The sequence below is a fragment of the Haliaeetus leucocephalus genome, unplaced genomic scaffold, assembly GCF_000737465.1.
Source record: "Haliaeetus leucocephalus isolate CR32 unplaced genomic scaffold, Haliaeetus_leucocephalus-4.0 Scaffold83, whole genome shotgun sequence".
Lineage (NCBI taxonomy): Eukaryota > Metazoa > Chordata > Aves > Accipitriformes > Accipitridae > Haliaeetus > Haliaeetus leucocephalus.
Genome location: NW_010972519.1, coordinates 334,112 through 358,718, shown reverse-complemented (window position 1 = coordinate 358,718; position 24,607 = coordinate 334,112). Strand labels below are relative to the sequence as shown.

Sequence of the window (24,607 nt, the reverse complement as noted above, 5' to 3'; positions counted from 1 at the left end):
GAATGCAAGCCGACATATGCTACGCATATGCTGTAGTGAGTTGTAGGACTAACTTGCAGGACAGAAGAATGGCATAAAAGAGGACACACCTCAACCTTTATTTTTCAGTTACTGTATAGGTACTGGTATTTCCTTAGGCTTTGTTAGCAAATAGTGGTAATATTTAAATTTCTTTGTTGGAGGAGAAATGTTTGACTTTGAGCTCTTCGCTGAATTTCGTTATTCCTTTCTTCAAGTTGTTTGTTTCATCTTGGCTATGTGTGGGAGCTACTGTTATTGCGATGGAATGAGAATGTGATTTGACCTGTCCGTGTATGAATCCAGTTTTAGTTTTCAAGCTCAATTATTCAATTCTTTCTTGAGAAATAATTACTATTTTTTCATGTATTATTTATGTTCTGTTCATAGAATGTTAAATAAGCTATTGAATGTTAGCCAAACAATCAAGCAGATCTCCAGAAGACAAGGGAAACTTGCAAGAAGTTTTAATTATTTTAAGTTTAATTAAAACTAATTTTGTCCAGCCTTTAATTAGGAGTGTGGAATATATAGCCTCAAACTGTCAGGCATCTCCTCCAGAGGTGGAATTGACAGTTCTCAGTTGTTTTGCAGCTTCAGTTTGTGTAATCCAGCCTAACCGTAGTCCCTGTTGAAATAGCAGCTCTGCTTCTTCTGTGGCCGGACATTCTGACTGTTGTTCTTGAGGCAGTTAACTTTTTGTTGATATTGAATTAATTTTCCAGTGTTTCAGCAAGGTGATTTGACTGATGCTACGGGAGATTTAAGTGCACCAGATCAAATATGCCCGCAAGTCAAGAGCGAGAACAGGGCTATCCCTTTTAGCCTGCAGTTTGATTGACTTGAGTGTGAGTAGAGACCCTTTCCAAGCTCTGTGCAGTGTGCAGGAGGAGGTGTGCATCCTTCAGAATAGAATTCACAGCAGTCAACGCACGTAAGCCATACGTAGTTCAGCATGCGTTTTTAGCAGCATTGCTGATTTAAGCAGTTTCTTTCCCTGGCTGCTGAATTGTGATGGTGCGTCGTGTCTTCGTTGCTCCGGTTCGAGTGCTTGTGAAGCTGCACAGTAAGCAGGCTCAGGGAAGAGATTTGGCTGAGAAGATGCTTTTTCTTGTTCATCTGTTGGACTGGTTTCCTAAAGCAGGTTACTCTCCAGCTGCATCAATACTTGTCTCCTCACAGTAGTGGAGCTGGTTGCAGGGGTAGGAGTAAGTAGCAGAGAATGGGAATCACTGTATGTTTAATACAATTTAAATAAGAGGAAATGAGAAAGAAAATGAGAGACCTGGGGCATGAAAAGAATTATATTCTTCTGGAAGTACTAAGTCCTAAAATAAAGTGTTTCTTTGTTTTGCTCCATCAACATGCTTAGAAAGGCTTTCAAGTACGGTTTGCTTTTTTTTTGGTAAAGATTATATATTCCAAAGAGAAATGCCATACATCTCATTGCCTTCCCACTGAATCCTGCTTTTAAAGAGGCTCTGTCTTCAAACTTTTTCTACTGCAGTGCATAATGTTTAAGCCAAACAATCTCAAGAAAAAAAAAAATGGCCTAGAATGTCAGGTGTTGCTGTATCATATACTTTTGGTTTATGCTCACTGTCCTTGGAACAATGTCTATGAAAAATTTATGGCAGTGGTCAAGGGAGGAACATTTAATGTGCATATGAAGCAAACTGTAGATATTCCTGTAATGGATCAAGCTGGTGGCAGTACATGACACACTTTAGAATACTGTATTGTCCAGAGAATACAGAATAATTTGGAGATCACGCTTTCAGTCTGAACTCAAATCAGTTTGAAGACCATGAGAGATTTTGAAATGATAGAAGGCTGTAAACATTTTTCTGGTAACGATTTCAAGTGTTACACTAATGCATTCTTCAAAATTGGGTAAATGTTTCTTAATTAATGTGCGTGTGGAGGAATGTTACAGTTCCCATCACGAGGAAAGAGCAGTAAACCAGATTTTTTTTTTTATAAACTTTAAAATCTTTATGACAGCACTATGCTTGTTTGTTTTGGTTGCTATACAGGAGAGGTCAAAATAACAAGAACTTCCCAGATCTAGGCCTGTCGAGAAGGACCTCTGAAGAAACCAAGCTTTTTCAGTGCTGCACTACACTCATCAGTCTCTGCATAAATATGGGTGATTCATTCAATAATCCTCTGGTAGTGTGGTTACTTGCACTGCGATGCTGAAATGATTTGCGGTTGGCCATCACAGAAGGATAATGAGAGGAAGATTATAGTAAGAAATTTGGTAGTCTGTACTCCTTTTGAGGCAGTGAGGGTTGCAGCTGGTGTGCAGTTCTAACGGTAGCAAAGATTTGATTCTCTCAGGAGAATCTTAGCTTATAGTCCAAATTATAGTTGTAAAACATTGCTTTGAAGTCAGTAAACTTACATTTTTAGATAGAGGAAGCTCTTCATTTGCTGAAGAACTTGCAATTCAAATTGTTGAGCTTGAAGACTTTGTGTTAGACTACCAGCAACCCCTCTCTCTCCTTGCAATGTGAAGTGATGCAATATATGTTAAAAAAAATATTGTCTACATCTTTGGAAGTGTCATTTGTACCCTTGAAGATGAAAGAAGCAGGGGAATGGAAATAATGCTTTCTTGTCAGCTAAAATATCTAAAGTATAGATGATGCATGTGGTAGTTTCAGTAGCTGGGACTGTGGTTTTGACTGCTGTCAGCAGAGGCAGCTGCCCAACTGATGCCGAATGGGAGGATTGCAGCAGTGCATTTTCTTGTGAAAGGGAGAATGGAGTCTGAAGATGACCTGGCTGGGACTGAAGAAATGACTCAGGAAAATGAAAGCTTCCTTCTGCCCATGGAGCCAGGGGCAGTTTTTGGTATCTGCAAGCTTTTGTGTTAAGGGAGGGAATGGAATATGGGTAGGTCTCGGTGAAGTGGGTGATATGGAGAGAATTGGGGTGGGAAACAGTAAAGGGAGCAAAAAGTGATCAAGTATCCTGTGAAATAGGAGAGAAGTGTATTCAGGGAGATGGGTAAAGAGAACTAGGAATAAGAAACTTCCAAGAAGTGAAGCAGAAGAGACCGCATGCACATATGTGTTTTTGTTTCATGTTTAGCTACTTGCAAGGTGCTTGAGATTATTTGAGAATTGAGAAAGTACGCCTTTGGGCTTGTCTGACAATACTTAAACCAAAAAACCCTCCTGAAAACCTCACGTTCTTGTGCATGTCTCATTCCAGCACTGCAGTGCTGGAACAATGTTTTTTCTTGCACGGCGTAGTTGTTTGGCATGCTGGTTTTTTGTTTGTCAGTTGACTGTTAGTGATACCACAGCTGTCCCCATGGTGACAGGAAGTCCAATGCCTTAACTTCATTCTTTTGGAGTTCCAGATGGTGACCTCCATGATTCCCCCATTAGATTCTCATGACTAGTTTGCAGATTGTCATCTGTATTTCCATATACAGTTCAGAGATCCTATGACCAAATCCAAGGACATTTGTATTAAGGTCATTTGGCAACTTAATGTAACTAGACATGGTTTCCTGGCAGTGTCCTGCCCCTAGATGTCCCCCACAGGGATGGGAAATTACAAAATCACAGTGAGAATAATAGTAAGCGTGCATGGTTAACCAGGTAGGGTTTGAAGAACAATATTTCTTTTCCTAGCAAAGACTTAGATGACTGGAAGTTGCCCACAGAAGAGCAGTGGCAGTGCTAGAAAGAGTATGTAAGAGAGCTGGAAAAGGAACAAGCTGCAGAACAAGAAATAGGCTCAATTCCTAATCACATTTTGGTTGGAACATCTTGATTTCAATAAAGAGTCTGGTCCTTTCCAGAACAGGTAAAGTATTTCTCAGTAGGGTTGGTGATTTTGTTGTGATCTGAGAAGTCAAGGATGGTCCTGAACATTGGCTTGTTAAAGAGTAGCTCAACAGTTAACCAACTCCAGTTCAAATAAGCCTACTTTCTACTGTGAACCTCAAAAGCAGTGTTTAAATGCATCAAACAATAGTGAGCTGATGAATCAGCCTCAACACACAAAGGCTCTTTCTAGGCAGCAGGCGAAAGGCTTAATGAATGCAGAGTAAGAAACAGATCCAATGATTTTAATCCCAGAAGAAATACATCACTCATTGAAGCTGGTGGGGAAGGAGCCATGATGCTGGTGGGAGGCTTTTCTGTTGCTAAGTGGAGAGCCTGTGTTGGTACATGGTCCCACACAGTGTCTGAGAGCTTGGAACCTTTTTCTTGCAGATCATTCTGCCTTGACTTGTGATTTTTTTTTTTTTTTTTTTTTTTTTTTTTTTTGTGACCCCATATCAATTGTTAAGGACTCCTTCCAAAGGACTGCCTGAATACTGCATGGATTATACCTACCAGGAGATGCTGAAACTCAAAACATTGTGTTTCAAAGCAGAGAATTGTTAAGATGGATATACAAAGACAGTAAGAGGTAGTTTATTTGGTATACTCTGTAGTGGTATGGGGTTCCAAGTTTTTGTTAAAGAGATGAGAATTTCACAGCAGTGTTTGTTACTTTTGCATTTTTTAAAGCCAGCGTTAGTCTCATATCTGACTTAGAAAGGTAACTTTTGAAAGCTTTATTTCATCATGTGCAGTCTGAACTATATATTTTCATAGAATAAAGACATCACAAGACAAAACTACTGATCAGCATTTTTAAATTTGTAGTATTTACTGAAGTGACTTTTGTATACCAATTATTGAAGTAGAACCCCTACTGCATTCTTTAAGCAAATCTTTGATAGACAGTTGCAAAGAGCCAACACCATATTGACAACTGCTTGAATGGTTAATCAAAGCAGATGTGGCTTGCATCATGAGAGGCAGTTAAACTTTACCCATTCACAGGGAGGGATACAAAAATATGGAATGTGCAGGCAATATCTCAGTGGGTGCTCTTGATCAAATAAAATACTCTTAGACAAATGAAATACAAGTGATCAGATTCTTTGTTGGCAGTAACAGTCATGGTAGGATGAATAGCTGTTTCTCTGGTTGTTATCAAGCCTCTGACCCTTAGGTTATATGGAGATTCAAATATTCCATATGGCCACTGTTTTTACCCAGGTGAGACTTTAAAAAAAACCAATCCCCGCACCCTTCTAACCAAAACCAACCAACCAACCAACAAAAAAGGCAAAAAAAAAAAAAATCCCACAAAAACCACTCCAGACCCTAGAGGCTGAGCACTGGAGGAAATAATCAAGAAATACTCTCCATCTTACTCAGAACTCTTCTTTGGGATTAGTAAAGAGCAGATCTGTAGTAAAAAAACAGTCATGCGTGCTTTACTTTAAATTTCTGAGCTGCTGTTGTTCAGAATGATAGAAGACTTCAAGAGAGATTTTTAGAAAGATAATCAAATATGCAGAGAAGAGAGAGACTCTCTGTAAGTACCATTAAAGAAAGAAAGGCAGTGGTTTGTGTGTTAATAGACTCCAAAATACTTGCACGGGAAGGGTATCTGAAAAGTTGCTACTGGAAGACAAGTCTAAGGTGGGGCTTGTAGTCAGGAAACAGAAGCATAGGAAAACAATGTATATCCAGAGTGATTTCTTGCAGGCCTGCCTATTTCTTGCAGGCATCGCTTTTTAAACTGAGATTTTGTCTTGGGTCTCATATAGTTTGGCAATCTGGAAAAGAACATTAAAGGAAAGAGCTTTTGGGAAGCTTTGACGTTACCCTAAAAGCTGACATATTTTTTGTCTAAGTAAGTAAGGTATCGATTACAGGATTCTGTTTTCTCATCCTAAGCTGTAGATGCAGTCACCTTTTTGGAAATATATTAATTTAAGCCAGTGATGCCTTCCACTTATATTTGCTATTCTCCATTTTAGTATGTAATAAAATTGTGTAAATTTCCAAGTAAATTGTACTAACTTGGAGCTGAGTTTTCTACCTCCTCTTTAAAAGGAGATCTATTATACTAATACTGAAATTACTAAAAATCCGCTTAATTATGCGGCTGCTTCAGATCATAGATTTTATGGAGACCTTATTTGTCTAGTTTCTTGCAGAAACAAGGCTCACATGATCCTGTGTGTGTGGGCCATGTGTATTCGCATTAATCTCCAGTCAAATTTTTTTGGCCTGCTGTCTAGTGTGGACAATTGTGACAGATGAGGATCTTAAGGAAACAGAGTTGTCCCAAGAAATTGTGGTTCCAAGTTTTATGAAAATAAATAGCTAATAGAGGGGAGTAATTCTGCTCATGTCTTCGTGGGGAGAAATTTGCTGTTTGGTGTCTTACTAGAAAATAAAGAGGAGGAAAAACTGTTACAAGTGCCCAAGCTTCAGGAGGTCCTTCCTTTGGCATTTGTGCCTTCATGGGCAGCTGATTGACTTAACTACAAGATGTGAAAATGCAGGTTCTGGTGTTCGTAATGAACTATTACAGGAAGATAAGAATGAAGTCTTCAAACAGTATGCAGGATAGTTAAGGGTGAAAAAAGGTGTCCCGACTTGCTAAAATGATTTAGTTTAACTGATCATTTTGGATCATGTTTTTGTTTCTATACGAGTGGATATTGTCCTCTCATCTAGTTTCTGTTCATAGATGGGAACCTCCTCACAATTCCAGTAGTATTTTGAACTTCCTTTTGTTTTCTGGTTTGTTGTGGGTTTTTTTTTGTTTTGTTGGTTTTTTTGTTTTGTTGGTTTTTTTTAACAACAGCAAATGAAGAGAAATAAAACTCCCCTAGCTCAACAAGCAGGTGGACAAATGGTATGGTCTGAACTTCTAGGGAAGATGGTATTAGCTTCTCTCAGTTGTTTTGTTTTGGGAGTTTGGAAAACGATGTAATGACCTTGCTGGATGAACTAAGTAGCCAGATGGAAGTAAGCTCTTAACATCTGGGAAACTGTTTAAACCATGTTTTTTTTTCCAGTCTATATTAGTACTTATGTTTGGGGGCTTAGTTTGCATTTGAAGTTGTTTGCTTTTTCTGAGTATGGTAACTGCACACACCCCCACCCCTTTTGTTGTTGTTGTTGTTTTTTTGTTTTGTTGCTTTTTGTTGTTGGTAAGGCATTCTGTTTTGTTTCTTTAAGCAGCTTAGAAACTTGGTAGAGGAAATAAGCCTAAAGCCTTACTGGTACCTGTTTCGAAGGAATTTTGATTTTCAGTTAATGCTGAGTTAGACCTCTAGAGTCATCTCCTAAAGAAAATGAGGGATAGAATTTCAGTCCTAATATATGATCCAGAGAGAGAAAAAGAAGAGCTTCTTCCAACTTCTTAGTCCTTGTGATTATTAATTTGAAATTTAATCATTTGTAGTTGAAAATACTAAAACATTGGATTTGTAATATTTATTTTCTTCCTTTTTTAAGACAAGTACTGAAAAATCTGAACTGATCTCGTATATGTAAATATTCTTGATCCATTCCAAACATATTCTGATAACTTTGTCTTAATGAAAGCTTTCAAGGAATTATCAGCTCTCTAATTGGAACTTTAATTTATCGTTAGGTTAAGATACAGTCTTTCAGCATGCCTGCATATATAGATCTAATTTCTTTAAAAATATATTCTAAAGAATTCTTTAGTGATCTGTTTTGTGTATGTAATGCTTTTGTTTTAACAGGTAGCATTACTGGGATTAGATGTTTTAGGTGCCTTTGTCGACAGACTATCAGGACGCTTTAAATCCTATATAGGAACTGGTAAGTGAAATGTAACTTTCTTTTTCCTAAGACCAAAAAGTAGAAGACACTCCCCCCCCACCCCAGCAGTTGAAGTGGAACATGTTGAAAGCTTTCTGAGCTAATTACAATACATTGGTAGACATCTTATTGCTGTTGTTGGAATTTAAATAATTTTATATTAACTTGTAAATATTCATTTGTCATGCAATCACTGATTTTTTTGGTGGTGGTTGGGATTTTTTAAAGGTTCCAGGAATACCTTTTCAGTGATTTAGTTTCATGATATGTAGTTGCTTACCGCTCTGGTGCTATATATTTGCTTACAACTCCCCAAGACAGTCATCTAAAAATTACATTACAACATAAATGTTACTTTTAACTTGTGTTAAAGATTGAAGGTTTCATTTGCAGATCATTTTAATTAGAGCCTTATGGCTGCTGAAGCCTGTGGTCTCACAGGACTATGTGGTCCACCTCCTGTTAGATAACTGGACTGTAGCTTTTAGTAGTCTAAACTTGTTATGAGATGAAAAAAAAGTACTAACTGTTACTCTTGTGTGAAATGTTTACTTAGATGAATTTCAAATTAATGGATCTATGTATGCCTGAGTATGAAACAGTTCTGGGACGTATGAACAAACTACACTGCTCAACTCGTTTTGCTGCTGTCCTTAATATAGTGATACTAGGGCATTAACCTCAGTGTTATATCTCTGGTTATTTTTAACAGAAGTTTCTAGCTTAATGTCCTTTTCCAAAATTTGTATGAATTATCTTGCACCTTGTTCCCACATACCCAGCTATCTCAAATTTTCTGTCAAAATGTTAAGCTGCTTCTTCCTTACATGTCTGCTTTTGTATTTAAGAGTTAAGAAATCAGCAAAATTTGAAAGTTTGCTATCTGAATTCATTGGAAGCATTTTTCAGGATATTGTAGAACTACTGCAGTAGAGTGCTACAGAATTTACATCTGTTTTGTTGCAGAGGGTTTTTTCTTTGACTGTTTAGTTTTGTATTGGAGCAGTATAAGGGAACTGGAGGTGTATTGTGCTATGTAGAATATTGATTTGTGAATAATCTCCATTTGTAGCTACAAACAGTGCTAGGCTTCAGAGTTTTACTCTGATTTGTATTTTAGTGGTATGTAGAACTTAGAATTACAGCAACTTTATTAAATGTTGGAAAGCTTTTTTTATTTCTTCTGGTTTTGTGTTTTTAAATGTGAACTATTTGAGAATAGTTTGAAAACACTACTTTTTTGTCCCAGTATTTGAGTAGTTTGAGATTATAAGCAAATTAAAGATTTAAATTTCAATACTTGGTAGCATTTATATTTAAAAAAAAAAGTGTACTGGCACTGTGAGTGACCATCGAACACGTGTAACATCAATGGACACCTGAAGCTGTGTTTTCCAGAAGTACTTTTTAGAAAAGCTGAGTAGTAGTGCCTTCAACTGAAACTGGTCTTCTGAGTGTCTCCAGAATTGAGACCTGTAGAGTGCATTATCCTGAATATGCATGTTGCTGTTGTGCATGATCAGCTTTTATATAAGCTTAACAGACACTAAACTGTTAGTCTCAGTAAAGGCAGAAGAAAGTTATTTTAGATGACTTGTAAGAGTGATTTATAGTATGAATTCTGTTCAGTTGGTAGCTGCCTTTCCAAGTCTTAAAATGAGATTTGGATCACTTTCAGTTTTTGTCAGTGAAGCAGTAATACAGAAACTTTATTGTAAATGTCTGGGAGCATGGATAGTCTGGGGTTTATGAGAGTAATTAAAAGCACACTGGTGAGCAAGAAAACTGCTTCCTTCAACAAAAATTAAAGAACCAGCTGTTTCCCAAATCATGTTCTGTTGACTCTGCAGATTTGGCTTTTACCGTAATCTGAGAATGACTCCAGTAAGTCAGACCAAAGACTCATATCTGACAGTGATCTGTTTGCAGATGCCTGAGAAGAAAGCAAGGACAGGACAAACATGCAGTGATAACTCCTTCAATATGACTCCCTAGCTGTCGACAGTCTTGCAATTTAGGGCCGGACTACGTTTAGGGCCAGGCATATGGTATCTTCGGTGTCTCCCCTGTCACCCTGTTTTCCTACAGCTTTATCTGGTTAGTTTTTGAACCCACATAGACCTTTGGCTTCTACAGTGTTCTGTAGTAATGCTTAATTATGCAAAACACTTGTTTTGGACTGGCTGCCTGATCAGTTGATGCTTGATAGATCTTGTGTTAGAGAGGTGAGCCATCATTTCTTACCTTGACTGCCAATCTTTGTTTAACAGATCTCTTCTGTGCCTCTCCTCTGCTATCGTTCCTCCCTCCCCATGCCGGGTAAGAGTCCCGGTCTAATTGTTTCTTGTATACACATGGTTCCATGTTTTTTATTGTTCTTGTTTCTCCTTTCAGTGCCTTTCTTTTGTAGTGCTTCTGAGTTGAGGAAGCCATAACATCACAGATGCAGCATATGTTTATAGTGGCAAAATTCTGTTTGGTTTTATTATGCATCTATTACTTTCATAACTGTTGATAATCTATTTCTTTGTTACATTGTTGCTTCCTGAAAATTGTCTTAATGTATTCATGAGACTGTCTACTGTGACAACCTGTTTTCCTGTGCAGCAATGGTGGATTTAGGGTCCGCTGTCTGGGACGGTGTCTCTTCCTCCATGCCTTTATCGTTATGGTACCTTCCTTCCTGTAAGACCCCTTCCTGAGAACTATGTGAAAATCCAGCTGTGCTCTGTTAGTGGAGTTACCTTCTGCGCAGCTGTTCGGCAGAGAGCTCTTGCAAGTTTGTGAGGTACAACTTCCTTTATAAAAGCTATATTGTCTCTTCTATGCCATAGCCAACTCTGTGTACAGTGACTCTAAGTATAGTGAGTTCTTTACAGATGCCAGAAGAGAGTAGAATCATAGAATCATTAGGTTGGAAAAGACCCTTAAGATCATCAAGTCCAACTGTAAACCTAACAGTACCAAGTCCACCCATAAACCATGTCCCTAAGCACCACATCTATGCATCTTTTAAGTACTTCCAGGGTTGGTGACTCAACCACTTCCCTGGGCAGCCCATTCCAATGCTTGACAAGCCTTTCAGTGAAGAATTTTCTCCTAATATCCAATCTAAACCTCCCCTGGTGCAACTTGAGGCCATTCCCTCTTGTCCTATCAATTCTTACTTGGGAGAAGAGACCAACCCCCACCTCGCTACAACCTCCTTTCTTGTAGTTGTAGAGAGTGATAAGATCTCCCCTCAGCTTTCTTTTCTGCAGACTAAACAACCCCAGTTCCCTCAGCTGCTCCTCATAAGACTTGTGCTCCAGGCCCTTCACCAGCTTCGTTTGGCCCTTCTTTGGACACGCTCCAACACCTCAGTGTCTTTCCTGCAGTGAGGGGCCCAAAACTGAACACAGTACTTGAGGTGCAGCCTCACCAGTGCCGAATACAGGGGAACAGTCCCCTCCCTGCTCCTGCTGGCCACACTATTTCTGATACAGGCCAGGATGCTGTTGGCCTTCTTGGCCACCTGGGCACACTGCTGGCTCATATTCAGCCGGCTGTCAACCAGCACCCCCAGGTTCTTTTCTGCTGGGCAGCTTTCCAGCCACTCTTTCTCAAGCCTGTAGCGCTGCATGGGGTTGCTGTGACTGAAGTGCAGGACCTGGCACTTGACCTTGTTGAACTTCATATGATTGGCCTCAGCCCATTGATCCAGCCTGTCCAGATCCCTCTGTAGACGCTTCCTACCCTCAAGCAGATCAACCCTCCCGCCCAACTTGGTGTTGTCTGGAAACTTACTGAGGGTGCACTCGATCCCCTCATCCAGATCGTTGATAAAGATATTAAACAGAACTGGCCCCAACACTGAGCCCTGGGGAACACCACTGGTGACTGGACACCAACCAGATTAAACTCCTTTCACCACCACTCTTTTGGCCCAGCCATCCAGCCAGGTTTTACCCAGTGAAGAGTTTGTCTGTCCAGGCCATGAGCAGGCAGTTTCTCCAGGAGAATGCTGTGGGAGTACTTTTAGTTCAGGTTTTAGATGTAGCCTCTTTGTTACATCTGGACGATGAAAATTGCTTATTAAAAATAAGCTTCCCCCTGCCGAAACTTCTACAAAGTTTCCATAGTTATGCATTTAAGAAGAATCAACTATTTTATGCAAACTGTCATTTTTTTTTAATTTTATTTCATATCTTGGTTATGTCCAGTTAGGTCATTGTTTGATGTGAACATAGTAAATGAGGTGGGTACTCATGTATTGCAAATTCACAATTCATACAGGTGATATAAGGAGAAGATAAAGGTCGTGATATCAAGCCTGAAAATGTTGGGAAATTTGGAAGCAAGATAGAAAGTTCTTATAGCCCCAAAGGAAGTCTTAGTAGTGTTTTATATGGTAGGCATTTACTTCTTCTGTTTTGGTCAAATAAATGTGAGTATATTAATTTTCAAAGACAAGCATAATAGAAGTTTTCCAGGCAATTTAATTATTACTTTGAAATATTCAAAATATAGTTAACTTCTCATTTATTGCCATAAGTTATTGTAGGTACTTGCATTCTCACTGAAGATCAGGATTGCACCATGAATATAGCAAAGGAAGATGTATATATAAAATACCTACCTACTCTGTTTTCTGCCTTTTTTAAAATACAATGAATCCTATTTTCTAGGTGAAGTTTAACATTTGTAGCTGTGTTTTGTCATAAAATACCTGGAACCTTAAATATATTTTTGTCTTGATAAAGAGCGTTACATTTTGGTGACCCTGTCATGTTTTTATTCATGATTCAGAACTCAGTAAATGATGGAAGTATAATGGTGTATTGCCCAACTCTAACATGGCAAAATCCCCCCCCCCCCCGCCCCCCCCATTTAATTTCCTGTTCAGTTATGATGGGGATAGATTTCTTCAAATGCAGACAAAAATAGCTAACGTGATTGAATATTCACCCCTATAAGCATTGCAGGCTTTTTGCTAAGAAGTAAAAACAACAAATTCTTTATTATTATTTCCATCTTTACAGCCTACATATATGTTGTAAATTAGATTTGGGCAAAATCAATACAATAGTTGTAGGACAGATGCTGTCCAATATTCTGAAGAGCATGTTAGTGATCTTTGTATTGACGTATAATGCCTGATAAGAGACTTAATTCAGTTTCCTAGGCAACAATCTAATGTTGCGGTAACTTTCTTCCAAGGTGTTATCCTTTTATGATTAACCACATTGCACGCTCTCTGCAGCTGGCAGTGTTCTGGGAACTTGGACACGCAAATTTGGAATCTCTTTTTTAGTCCTTCGAGTGAAGATGCTTGAAAATACTTTGCAAGCAATAAATATCCGAGTGTGTGTTAGTTCATAAGACTATGTGGCTATATTCTGGAAGAAATGAAGCAAATTAAGGAGTGTTGCAGTGTTACATCTTTCAGTATTTAAAACTACTGCTTGTTCTGTGATTAAAAGAGATTACTTAAGAGTGCATAATTACCCTGTCACAATCTCTTTTCCCAGGTGATGGCATTAATTATTAAAATATTATCTATCAGAAATAAAAGAGAATATTAGAATTATGGGAAAATGCGACTGGATGACAGTTTCTGGGAAAAGTCTCTACTCATACTTGCAGTTTCATTTTCTAAAATGAGTGACTGTTAGTTTGTCCTCTTGTTAATGTCAAAGGAACAGGAAAAGAAAAGGTATAATAAAGGTATATGGAATCTGTTTCAGTTTTAATGTGATGTTACATCATGATATATTTTTCTGCATATATTGAACTGTCCATTAGTCTATGATAGAATTATATTATCATTCACTTTGACATACAACCTTACAAGATGTTGCAAAATATATTTTAGTTATCTGCAAATTAAAGGAAAAATACTTGACACTTAAAGACCAAACACAGATACACACGTTACATATGTATAAGTCTGAATATAGTTACACATTTTACACACAAACCCCCCATATGTAAATGTGTGTATGTGTGTAATAGTAGTTTCAAATTCTTCTTACTGTAAAAAGAAACCAGTGGGCAAAAAGAACTTTGAAAGATAGTTGTAGTGCCATATACTAAGATGTGAAACCAATTTGAAGTGTTTAAATTCTTTCCCAGGTGGCTTTTAGAAGTGATGAAAGAACCTGTAAATTAGACTTCTCAGACTAATTTAAATGCTCCTTCAAATTTATTGTCATAATTAAGCAAGCAAGTTTGTTGCCTGATTTGTTTTAAAGCAGTTGTAAGGACTTGCAATGTGCATTAATTTTTTGAGTGAATTTGGATTAAAAGCATTTGGTACAAGAATTTGGGCATATTTGTTTGAGTAAGACTGCATTTAGATAAGTGACACCCAAGTTCTTAATTTTTGCTTTTTCTCCTGCTTAATGATTGAAATTTTTTGATGGAAAAGGCTTAAATGTGCAGTTTAATCAAGATGTGACTCTTCAGTAAGTGGTTTTAATGATGTATGGAGAACTGCTTTCCTCAACACCATGAAAACCAACAACTGTTTTAGCATGAGCTACCATGCATATATAGCATGTAGAAAAATATTGGATCTTCAGGTTTCAGGGACTGACTGATTTTTGTTCTTATTTTTCATTTTTATTAATTTCATTTAAATGTTGAGACTAATGGCGAATCTACTGTAGGATTCCAGGTTATAAATGCTTGCAGAACACCTAAACACAAAACCTGGAATAATTTAGGTTGGAAGGGACCTTCGCGATCATCTGGCCTATGTCTTTGCTTAAAGTATGACCAGCCTCAATTGTTAGAGAATACTTTGAAATTAAATCAAATAATTCAAGAAATTGAATTGCTTAGATGATGTAAAGCAAGCTTTTCTATTTATGTGAGACAAGCCTTTTCTCAAAGATACCTTGTGGCATCTAAATGCAAATCAGGTGTTTTGTCTGATATTGCCTCTGGAAGAGCTGTGTTGGGTATGTTTTGTAGGATTTTCTTAAACAATAAAATGCTGACTATTTCAGACTTTTTTTTAGAAAAGGCTTTTAGAGGCGACTCCATTATTTGTATTTTTGCTGCAGAATAGATGTTTTGAATTGCTTTTATATTTTCAAATTTGACAAAAAGATGAACTTCCTGCAATGTCTCAGAAAATCCTTAAATTTTCTTTGGTTCCCTCTATTGTTAATGATCATAGCTAATGGTCATAGCTGATTGAAGCTGTGACTTTTTTCATCTTGGTGACAGATTCCCTAAAGTGTTCGTAAAAATAAAAAAAAAGAAAATCTGTGCAGCCTTTTAAAGTTTCTGATGTCCTTCCTGGCTGGCTAGCACTGCAATTTATTAGTACTGGGAATGAATTTTACCTGAAGTGGTCCATGCTTGTGTGATAGGCTGTGATTTAGAGTATCATCTGCTTGCTGTCTGTGGACACTTCACTGTATGACACCTAGAAATGCAGTGCCATTAAATAAAGAGTAGAGAAATCCTAGTCTTCCTTGGTTTTGGTTTGGTTCTATTTAATACTAGTTCTGTCAAAACCTAGCCTAGAGCTATAAAATTTCAGAAGATGACATGAATGTTTGTTCTCTACCTTCTTGTTTGCTTGCTGGTCTAATACACCTCTTGAAACTCTGTGGACTTGAAGGCTCTCTTCTCATCTTCCTGAGACTGAGAGCCTGATAGATTCATAGATGTATCATATTAAAAAAAAACCAACAAAAACCCCTAAAAAAATGAAAGCGTTTTTTTTTCCCCGTCCACTACTGGTGATGAAGAGTATCTCTAATTAATCCCATTAATGCTTTTCTTAGTTGGCTCCTGGAGAGACACAAGGAAGCATATTAATGTCTGAGATGGCTTTTGATTAAACTTACTGCAGACTGGACTTTATCTCGAGGAGGGCAGCAGAGCCCAGAGGCCCTCTCTGAGAGCCTGCTAATGATTCTTTGCTTAGAAGCAGCCCTTGGCCATGTGTGTCTGTCAGACCGGCCGTGTTGCTGGCCCCATGGAAGCCTCTGTGGGATTCCCTTCTCTCCTGTGCATCTTATCCAGAGGAACAGAGACTGTTCTAATTGCAGAGGCAGCTGTTTAATACCGTTGCCTGAGCTGGCAAGGTTTCTGAGAAAACTGGGAAGATACTGCTGCCTAGGTTTAATCTGTTTCTGTCCTCAAAGCCTTTTCTTTTAATGTCTAAGTCAAGAAGTTAGACTTTTTAGTACTGGAATTTTTGCCAACACTGATGTTGTTTCCTTGGTAAAGATTCTTATTTACTTAATGCTTTGTTGTAAGTCTTCGCAGTAGAGCAGACATGGACTATCTGATGTTGGTTCACAGAAATGGGTAGGTGTGAGAGGGCATACATAAAATGGGCACTTACAAAGGGCACATATATGTGGTCAAGAGAGAAGGAATAGAGGGAGTTGTGAGCGATAATACAAACTGAAAAGCTCCGTATTTGTGTCATAACAGAAGGAACTTGTGTTAAAGTTTAACAAAAGGAAATTGTTTGTGCTACCTATGGCATTCTTTGCTGCAGGGGGTCATGCAGTTAAGCGGCTCAGGATTTTGAAAAATACATTGGGTGCCATTCTAGGCACTGACTTCTGTGATTTACTTATTTTCAGTCCTGGTAGAGGAAATAAGTATTTAATCTCTCAAGGCTGTACTCTGACTCTCCAGGCTGGTTTTGGCCTTAACTCTCTCATCTACTGTCCAACTAGTGGTGATAAAATCATTACGTGAACTTGTATAAATGAAAATTTATTTACATTTACTGAGCCAAGAGAAGGAAGACAAACAATGGAAAAGAAACCAGTGGGATAATAAGCTCTGTTAGGGATATAATAGAAAGGTAACTACTATGCAATTAGAAAGGAAGAAGGCATAAATAGCAGCTCAGATGTAAGTAGCAGGTCAGTTTGAGGTAGATCTGGTAAAATTAATGTGTGCTATAGAATATTTTTACTAAGACTTCTACGTTTTCTTCAGTAATCAAAACCTGTAAAATAACAATGTAGAAATCTTAACAGGAAAAACTCAGGAGTGGCTGGTAGTGATAGGAAACTTTGACAATATGCTAAATGTGGCGAAAAGGAAAATTGAGTGGGAAATAGTGCTTCTTGGCTCTGCAAAAAATAACCAGCAACTGCAAAGGGAATCAGTGTCTCCTAAATTTCATGTAGTGTTTCTCTGCATATCAGCAGAAATAAAAGGAAGTAAGTTGTCATATGTTATTAGGTTTTCCAAAATCCCTTCAAAATAATTAAAGAAACTAGGCAACAGAACAAGTAAGATGGATAAGGTTAATATAAACCAGTAGCAATGTGTGAATCCATAGTGAACGTGACAAATTATATACTTCACTGGGTAACTTGTTAGGAGACTACTGCTTTGAATACTGCCTTCTTGTATGGTCATAATTCTCCTTCCTCACCTTTCTTTTGACTCCAATGTCTATTTGAGATTGTTTAGTTTGTAGGCTGGTTCCAGAAATAACCAAATGCATATATTTGCACTGCAGCATAAAGAAGGTTGCTAATTTGACAATGCTGATGAGAAAGCGTATAAAACTTAAAGGAAAAGTATCAGCCAAAATGATTGTTCAGTTGTATTTGGAGTGAAGTTTGGTGGGAAAAAAAGCAGTGTTCTTAGTGACGTATTTTCTGGTCGTCCATTCTTTGGGATGTAGTAGTGCTTTAATCTAAGGTAGAGACTTGATTTTTGGTAAGGGTAAATACTTTGGTAAATACTTTGTATTGCAAGTATTATTTGAGCTGTTTCTGGCAGGGATAGAAACCTGCCTAAAGCTGGCCAAGGTAAAAATCTTTTTATAAAATCTTAGTGCACAAACACCCCGTAGATACTTCCTAAGGTGCCAAAACCTCCTGTTCCTGTTTGCTCAGTTCCAACATACCTCTTAGCTCATGCTTTTGATTGACATGTGTCTATCATCTTGAATGTCTGAGTATGTCCTCGGTTCACCTTGTAAATAGACAAATACTGGTACAAGGGGTGGTATGGGCTGGGGGGGAAACAGTGCTTGGGGTAGTGAGTAGGCAAAGCTGCTGCTTTCTAGTGCCAGCGCTGGCTTATCCTGATGTAGAGGAAAAGCCTGTGTTGTACAGTCATCTCTGGTGCTCAGCTGTAATCGCTGCTTTGGGCTTGGGTGAGGTTTCTTATGAGAACTCAAAGTTTCTTGTGCTCTGTGATTGTGGCTGGGCAGGACTAGAGGGTTGCAAGGAGAGGCCAGGAGGCTTGGAGTAGGGAAAAGAGAAGGGTAATCAGCGACGCAGGATGGACCTGAGTGGCTCAAATGTCAGAAGTTTTAGGTAGGGAGTTGTGTTTCCCACTCATTCGTAGAAAGGACAGCTAACACAGTTTGGCTGTTTTCCACTACATCTCTCCCTAGACATGTCTAGCATTTGGAGAAAAAGTGATGAAGGTGTTAGGAATTCAAATTGAAGTATGTTTGGTAGAGATCCCCTTCTGGTTGAGCATTCTGAAACTTCATCAATAGGCAACCTACTTCAAATAATTTCCTACTGGAGCTTATTCTGTCAGAAAAGATCAACTACCAAACTGAAAACCAGTTGGTGGTTGCCAGCGTTCGACAGCCTAATTTCATTTGTCTTATGCAAACAGAATATATCATGTCTTATATGGGGTCTTAGAGAAACTTGAGATTTAGGGGGGAAAAAAGTCAAGCCTGCAGACATTTGGGCCCTTTAACAGTTCCCACAGCAGGTTGTCCCTCTGTCAGAGCTCTGTGAGTGACAAAGGCTGGCATGTTCAGTAGCTATGCGTACTGAAATCTGCAGGCTGTGTCATAGCTCAATTTAACTCGGTGACCTCATCTCTGTTCAGCGGCTTCTAGTAGCTGTTCTCTGTGCTTGCCTTAGTGATTTGAGCAAAGCCCTGGTATCTGCAGCTCCATCAACTGACTCAGCGTGCTAATTAGTCACAAAGGAGCCGTGTTCCCGCAGGACTGGCACTCGCTGTGTTTCCCTCCACTGGAACAGCTTCTCAGGGGCTGTATTTGTTAACCTCTTGGTAAAGCTAGAGTCGCCTTCAGCTGCCCAATGGTCACCAGTAATGTATGGTTACTGACTGGTAAAAGGTCAGTTTTGAAGTGCTGAAAATAGTCATGAAAAGTACTGTTGGGAAGAAAAATGTAATTAGTAAGTATATGAGTGATTGGAAATTTATGGGAGGGCTCAGCTGTGTACTCCCAAAAATCACATCTTGAGTTCTGGGTGTTTCTTCTGTATTTACAAAATGGAAAAATAATCCCCAAACCAAACTACCAAACAAAAATGTCCCTCAAAAAACCAAAACAAAAACCCAGCACCCCACACCAACAGAAGAACAACAAAAATCCCAACCCAAACAAAAAGAAACCCACAACCCTTCTCTTCAAACTGTAAAATGAAAGTAGCTGTAATAACTTAGTCAGAGGAGAAAGGGAAGAAAAGATAGATGAAAAAAGCAAAAGTATGATAATGGGAGCTAAAGATGTTAGTGGACTAGCCAGAGCCAGTAGAATTAAATATTCAGATTAGGACAATTAGAAAGTGTTCAGATACAGCAGGAGGGGAAATTCAAACTTCAGCAGTGTATTTGTCCAGTAACAATCATGGTACAGAAATAGCTCCTGTTTTTAATGTAGGAACAGAGGACAGAGGAGGCCTCCTGGGTTACTGATACTGTTCCCTTTCTTTTGCTGGCAACTCTATTGTTTAGTTATTACTATAAAATCATTAAGTACTGCTAAAACTCTTCCAGATCTCCCTTTCAAAAAATAGGGTGATATGGTTATTTCTTCTGTGAGTAAAATAGGAAAATTAATTTTATAGCAGTCAACAGCTGAGAGAGGTCAGGCAGAAACTGTAAAGTACTCTCAGGTGTTCAGAGATGTAACACCAAATGCAGCAAAAGGTGATTTTAGCTGTAACTGTATCTTTTTTTGTTGGAATATGAGCAAGACTCAAGGTAAATATGCTAGTTTTAGAAGTTTGGAATAAATGCCATGCTGTCCTGGCTTAATCCCAACCAGCAACTAAGCATCATGCAGCTGCTCACTCACTGCCCCCCCACCCAGTGGAATGGGGGAGAGAATTGGAAAAAAAAAAAGTAAAACTTGTGGGTTGAGATAAGAACAGCTTAATAGAACAGAAAGGAAGAAACTAATAATGATAGTAATAACAATAATGAAATGACAATAATAACAACAAAAGAACTGGAATAGACAGAACAAGTGATGCACAATGCAATTGCTCACCACTCACCAACCAATGCCCAGTTAGTTCCTGAGCAGGGATCCCTCCCTGCCCAACTCCTCCCCAGTTTATATACTGGCCATGACGTCCCATGGTCTGGAATACCCCTTTGGCCAGTTTGGGTCAGCTGCCCTGGCTGTGTCCCCTCCCAACTTCTTGTGCCCCTCCAGCCTTCTCGCTGGCTGGGCATGAGAAGCTGAGAAGTCCTTGACTTAGTCTAAACTTTCCTTAGCAACAACTGAAAACATCAGTGTGTTATCATCATTCTTCTCATACTGAACCCAAAACATAGCACTATACCAGGTACTAGAAAGACAATTAACTCTATCCCAGCCAAAACCAGCACACATGCTAATTGCAAACTTAGCCCCAGCTTAACTAGAGTGCGGGAGCAGAAGAATGGGCTTGGGTGGGTGTTGTGGTCTGTCTTGAATAAGTTCCACCTAGGTTGTGACTGATACTTGCAGCTCTTAGAAGACTGTGGATCAGATGAGACACAAAAGCTGATGCAGAAGGTTGAGCTGTTGACAGGTAAATGTTACTGTTGGCATGTGATGCTGCTTTTTCTAGGTGGTATTCCCTGTGCTTATACTAACTTTAAAAGCACTGTCCTGCCGGAGATGACATTTCCGCCAATCCAGTTGTAGTTCCTGAGGGAAGGTGACGTGCTCAGTGTCATCACCCCTTGTTTTGAAGAACTGGTACCAAAAGCACTGGGGGGAAGATTCTCACAAAGCTGTATGTGTAGGGCCTGGATGCAGGGCTGGGAACCAGTATAGCAGGATGTCTTGCACAATGCTGACCTAAGTGTTCATTCAGATAACTTTCCTAAATATTGTAACATTAATTTGTTTCTCAGTTGTAATTACAAACTACTCTCTGGATAAGCAAGTGAAAAGAATTGGCAAATCCTTTCATTCTGAGCGAGTTCTGATTTTTAGGGTGTGAAATCATCAGCTGTGGTGCAATTTTAGTTAAATATTATTTGAGGATGCTTGTTTTAAAATAGTAACTTTTACCAATACTTCTACTGAAGTAAGGCTGAGTTTCCAGAAGATACACTGTGTGAATAGGAGGATTTAAAACTTTTAGATTTTTCATAATTAAGCAGCAAAATCCCACTGATTTTAAAATAGTCTTTTTTTCCTATCCCAGTTCTTCTGCACTCACCAGGCCTAGCATTGTTTTTCAGAAAAGCCAGACATTCAGAAGCTACTGGCATACTATTTGAAGATTAAATTGAAGTAATTCACACAGTTGTTAAGATGGGAAGCTTGTTTTCTTTTTAGCCTGTTGGAAGAGACTGTTTTCTTCAATTTCAGTAAAATGCATTTGTTGTTAATCTTGTAACATACTCAGAAATATATTTGAGACTTTCAAATATTTTGACCAACTTAAAATCAGCTTTTATTATTGAATGAGATGTATCATAATGTGTTTCAGGAAATATCCTTAAGTATTAGAAAATCTTTATTATTTTTTTTTCCCCCTCCTGTAGTTCTCCTGCCTTTGATAGATCGTATGGGAGATGCCAAAGACCAAGTTCGAGAGCAAGCACAGAATCTTATATTGAAATTGATGGACGAAGCAGCACCACCCATGGTATGTTTACTTAATGTAGATTCACATGTAGGCCTCCAGTGAGCTTATGACTTATGCATGAGCTTGACTTTGAATATGTCACAATGTTATGGGTGACTGTTAATGGTGTAAATGTTAAAGATATTCTTAATGGGTTGACACTGATGCGTTGTTCAGCTAAAGATGAAAATCTGGCACAGTGCAATTCTAGTTTTTGCATATTTTTTGCGTAGCTAAATTCTGAGTAGATGTTTTCATGTCATGTGGCAGGACTTTGTTAATTAAAGCATGTTTGAAGCATCCTCCTGGGTTTGAGTTTGCATAATGGGAATAAATAAGTTTGTTTAACTCTGAATTTATTTTAAAATTAGCTTTGTACTTGAACATGTAGGAGTAGTCCTGCATTCTAACTTAGAAAATCTGCCTTTCTAGATGTATGACAAACATGCTGTGTGAACCTTGGACAAACTGAGGTGGGGATAAGTTGCCTTCTGACTTGTTGTCTTAGGTTGAAGTTTGAGTTCAGCAAACCTTTTTACAGTTCTTAGCATTACGTGGCCTCCAAGTGCTAAGTCTTACATTTCTACTCTGTGAGTCTGAAAAATGTACGATTGTTTAACAGGATTATATTGTTTGAGTAATGATGTTATTTGCAATTCTGGGGACCCTGGTTGCCAGTAGGAACTTATCATTTGAGTTTTTAATTTCGGAAGGAAATCTGTTTGAGTTCTAAGTGCAGAAGTTAATAAGGAATGTCTTATTTTTTGTGAATGAAAATGAGGTTCTTCTGCATGCGAATTCCTGGCTTTGTTTATTCATAGATACAGGTCTGAATGTTTGTGCGCAAGGAATAAGATTTTGCAGACTTGATCTGCAGTGAGGAAATTGTTCTCAATTGCTTTGTTTGTCTGATAGGAAAAATGGGTAGAATGTTAGGCAACTATATAAACATATTTATCTCCCTTCCAACATGAGGCATTTTCTCATATGACTTGGTCACAGACCTGACTGGGCATCAAAGTCTAGTAGTGTCATCCACAAAGGCATGCCTTTACCTCTTCACGAGATCTAGTTTCGATTGTGTTCGTTGACAAAGAGACATTGCAGCATTTTTTTCATGCCTAAGGGCAAGTAGTTCATGAGTGGCATGAACCTATGCCCAAGATGAAGTACCTGGCATGCAGACCTGAAATTTCACCTACTTCTACAGTAATGTCATTTGGTTAAGTGCCCAGCAGAGCATCTTGGAAACACCTTCGTTTGAACAACTGCTGATAAAGAATGTGGTGATAGTTGCTTTGCGCTAGGCACATAATGAAAGAGTTTTAGATTACTGGTCCATCTTTCAGTTTCTGAAGTTGTTAGGCTGTACACTGAGGTGGTGGAAGTTTCCACCTCCTTTGAAGCTTACGGGCAGTGTCAGAAAGAATACAAGGTTCATGGGGTCCAAGGAACAGCGTGTGCAAGTAAGAGAAGATATGGCTCTTCTGGTAGCTCCCCTAGGGTGGGAGAAACCTGGCTTCAGTTGTCTGCTCTCGGGACAGTTTATGTATTGTTAAAAATTTGGATGAAAAGCATCAATCGTTCTCACAGCAGGGACCAAAACAGAGAAGTCTTTCCTGTGCCTCCAACACTGAAATACAGAATTTTAGGCTCTCTTTGCCACAGAGAAACATCCTTGTGGAAGAGCTGGGTGGAATAATTTTTGGGGGATAAGTCCAGTAAGTTTCTTTCCAATCAACTCATCTTGTCTGTTCTAGTGTATTGTTGAATAATACTAAATTTGTCCTGTTGTCAGTTCTCTTTTCTTGTTTTAGATGTGTTTGGGTTTTTTGTTTGGTTTGTGTTTTGGGTTTTTTTTATGAGCAAGAACTAGATGTAGCTGGGTATGGGCAGGAAAGCATAAAAATAAGAATATAGGTGGTATAAATGCATGAATGGGACAAAGGGAGTTTGACGCCAACTGTTGCTAGCAAGTCATGAGTTGAAATTTCTAAGCAGCCATTTGAATTCCTCTGTTTAGAAGAATTCCATTCTTCAAGTGGGGTTAATTTAGTGAAAGACTAAATTTCTCTTCAGTCTGTTTTGCTTGTTTCAGTACTGTACACTTTCCTCTCTACCTGTATTTTTTTTACATCTAACAGGGAGATTTCCTTTTTCCCATGTTTGTCCCTGGACAGTGGGTTAATTGGAAGGATGTTTTCCTTCGTAAAATCCTGTTCTTTGTTGTTAAGCTGTGCAGTTTTGGCAAGCCATATCCTGCTTGTCAAAGGTTTGTTTTCTCTAAATGTAATGAAGTATAAAACACGCAAACAAACAAGAAACCACAGATGGGACAAAATGATGAAGCAGGGCTCTAATTGGAAAATTTTACATCTGCTATGAAGTGTGCTACATCATTAGTAAAGAGAATGCAGCATTCCCTGCTCTTACACTGTCTCTTTTTGTTGATCAATAGCTGTTTGTGAAGGTCTTTTTCAGAAAGCCGAATACGGTTGCAGTAATGTGTATCCAATGCATATTTAGCAGATCTGTATGGAATCATGATAACGTTGCAATCACACTGCTTCGGGGGTAGGAATGAGGGTGGTGGCCAGGCTGCAAAATGTGCAATTGCCCATGTGCAGCCATCACTAGGCAACGCTCCCCGCGGATGCTGGCTGAGGAGGTAATGGCAGCCCTGCAGCTGGGGCAGTCGCAGTTCCAGGCTGTGCATCTGCTCCGAAACACCCCTGAGAATCCCCAGTCTCGTAAGCTTCACCTTTCTGCTTTTTACACCGTAACACACAGCTAGAGAACGACAAGGAGATGGACAGGTAAAAAGGTGAACTGAGGAGGGAAAGGCTAAAGGCAGGCGGTGGAAAATGAGCGCGCAAGAAGGTAAATGAGGGTTTAGCGAGCCAGAGGGTCATACTACAGGAAGCAGCACCAGCACAAAAGGAGAAATGAAAGCAGAAAAAAAAATGGAAGCAAAGTAATTAGAATGAATGGGCAAGAAGTAATTGAGAAATGAAGAAATAAATTTAAAGCAAAAGTAGGGGAGAAGTGGACAGCAGGAGTATGGGTAGGATGAGCTAAAATGGATGAGAGGAA

General features: G+C 38.8%; 1 protein-coding gene across 9 annotated transcripts in view; it reads left to right on the top strand.

Annotated features, from left to right (window-relative positions):
- Window positions 1–24,607, top strand: part of CLASP2 (cytoplasmic linker associated protein 2) — a 151,135-nt gene that overhangs the window by 5,044 nt on the left and 121,484 nt on the right. For all 9 annotated transcript variants that reach the window (XM_010582318.1, XM_010582312.1, XM_010582335.1 and 6 more), the window contains exons 2-3: window positions 7,610–7,688; window positions 21,432–21,535. In XM_010582318.1, the coding sequence (XP_010580620.1) occupies window positions 7,610–7,688; window positions 21,432–21,535 (183 nt within the window). The remainder of the gene's footprint in view (window positions 1–7,609; window positions 7,689–21,431; window positions 21,536–24,607) is intronic.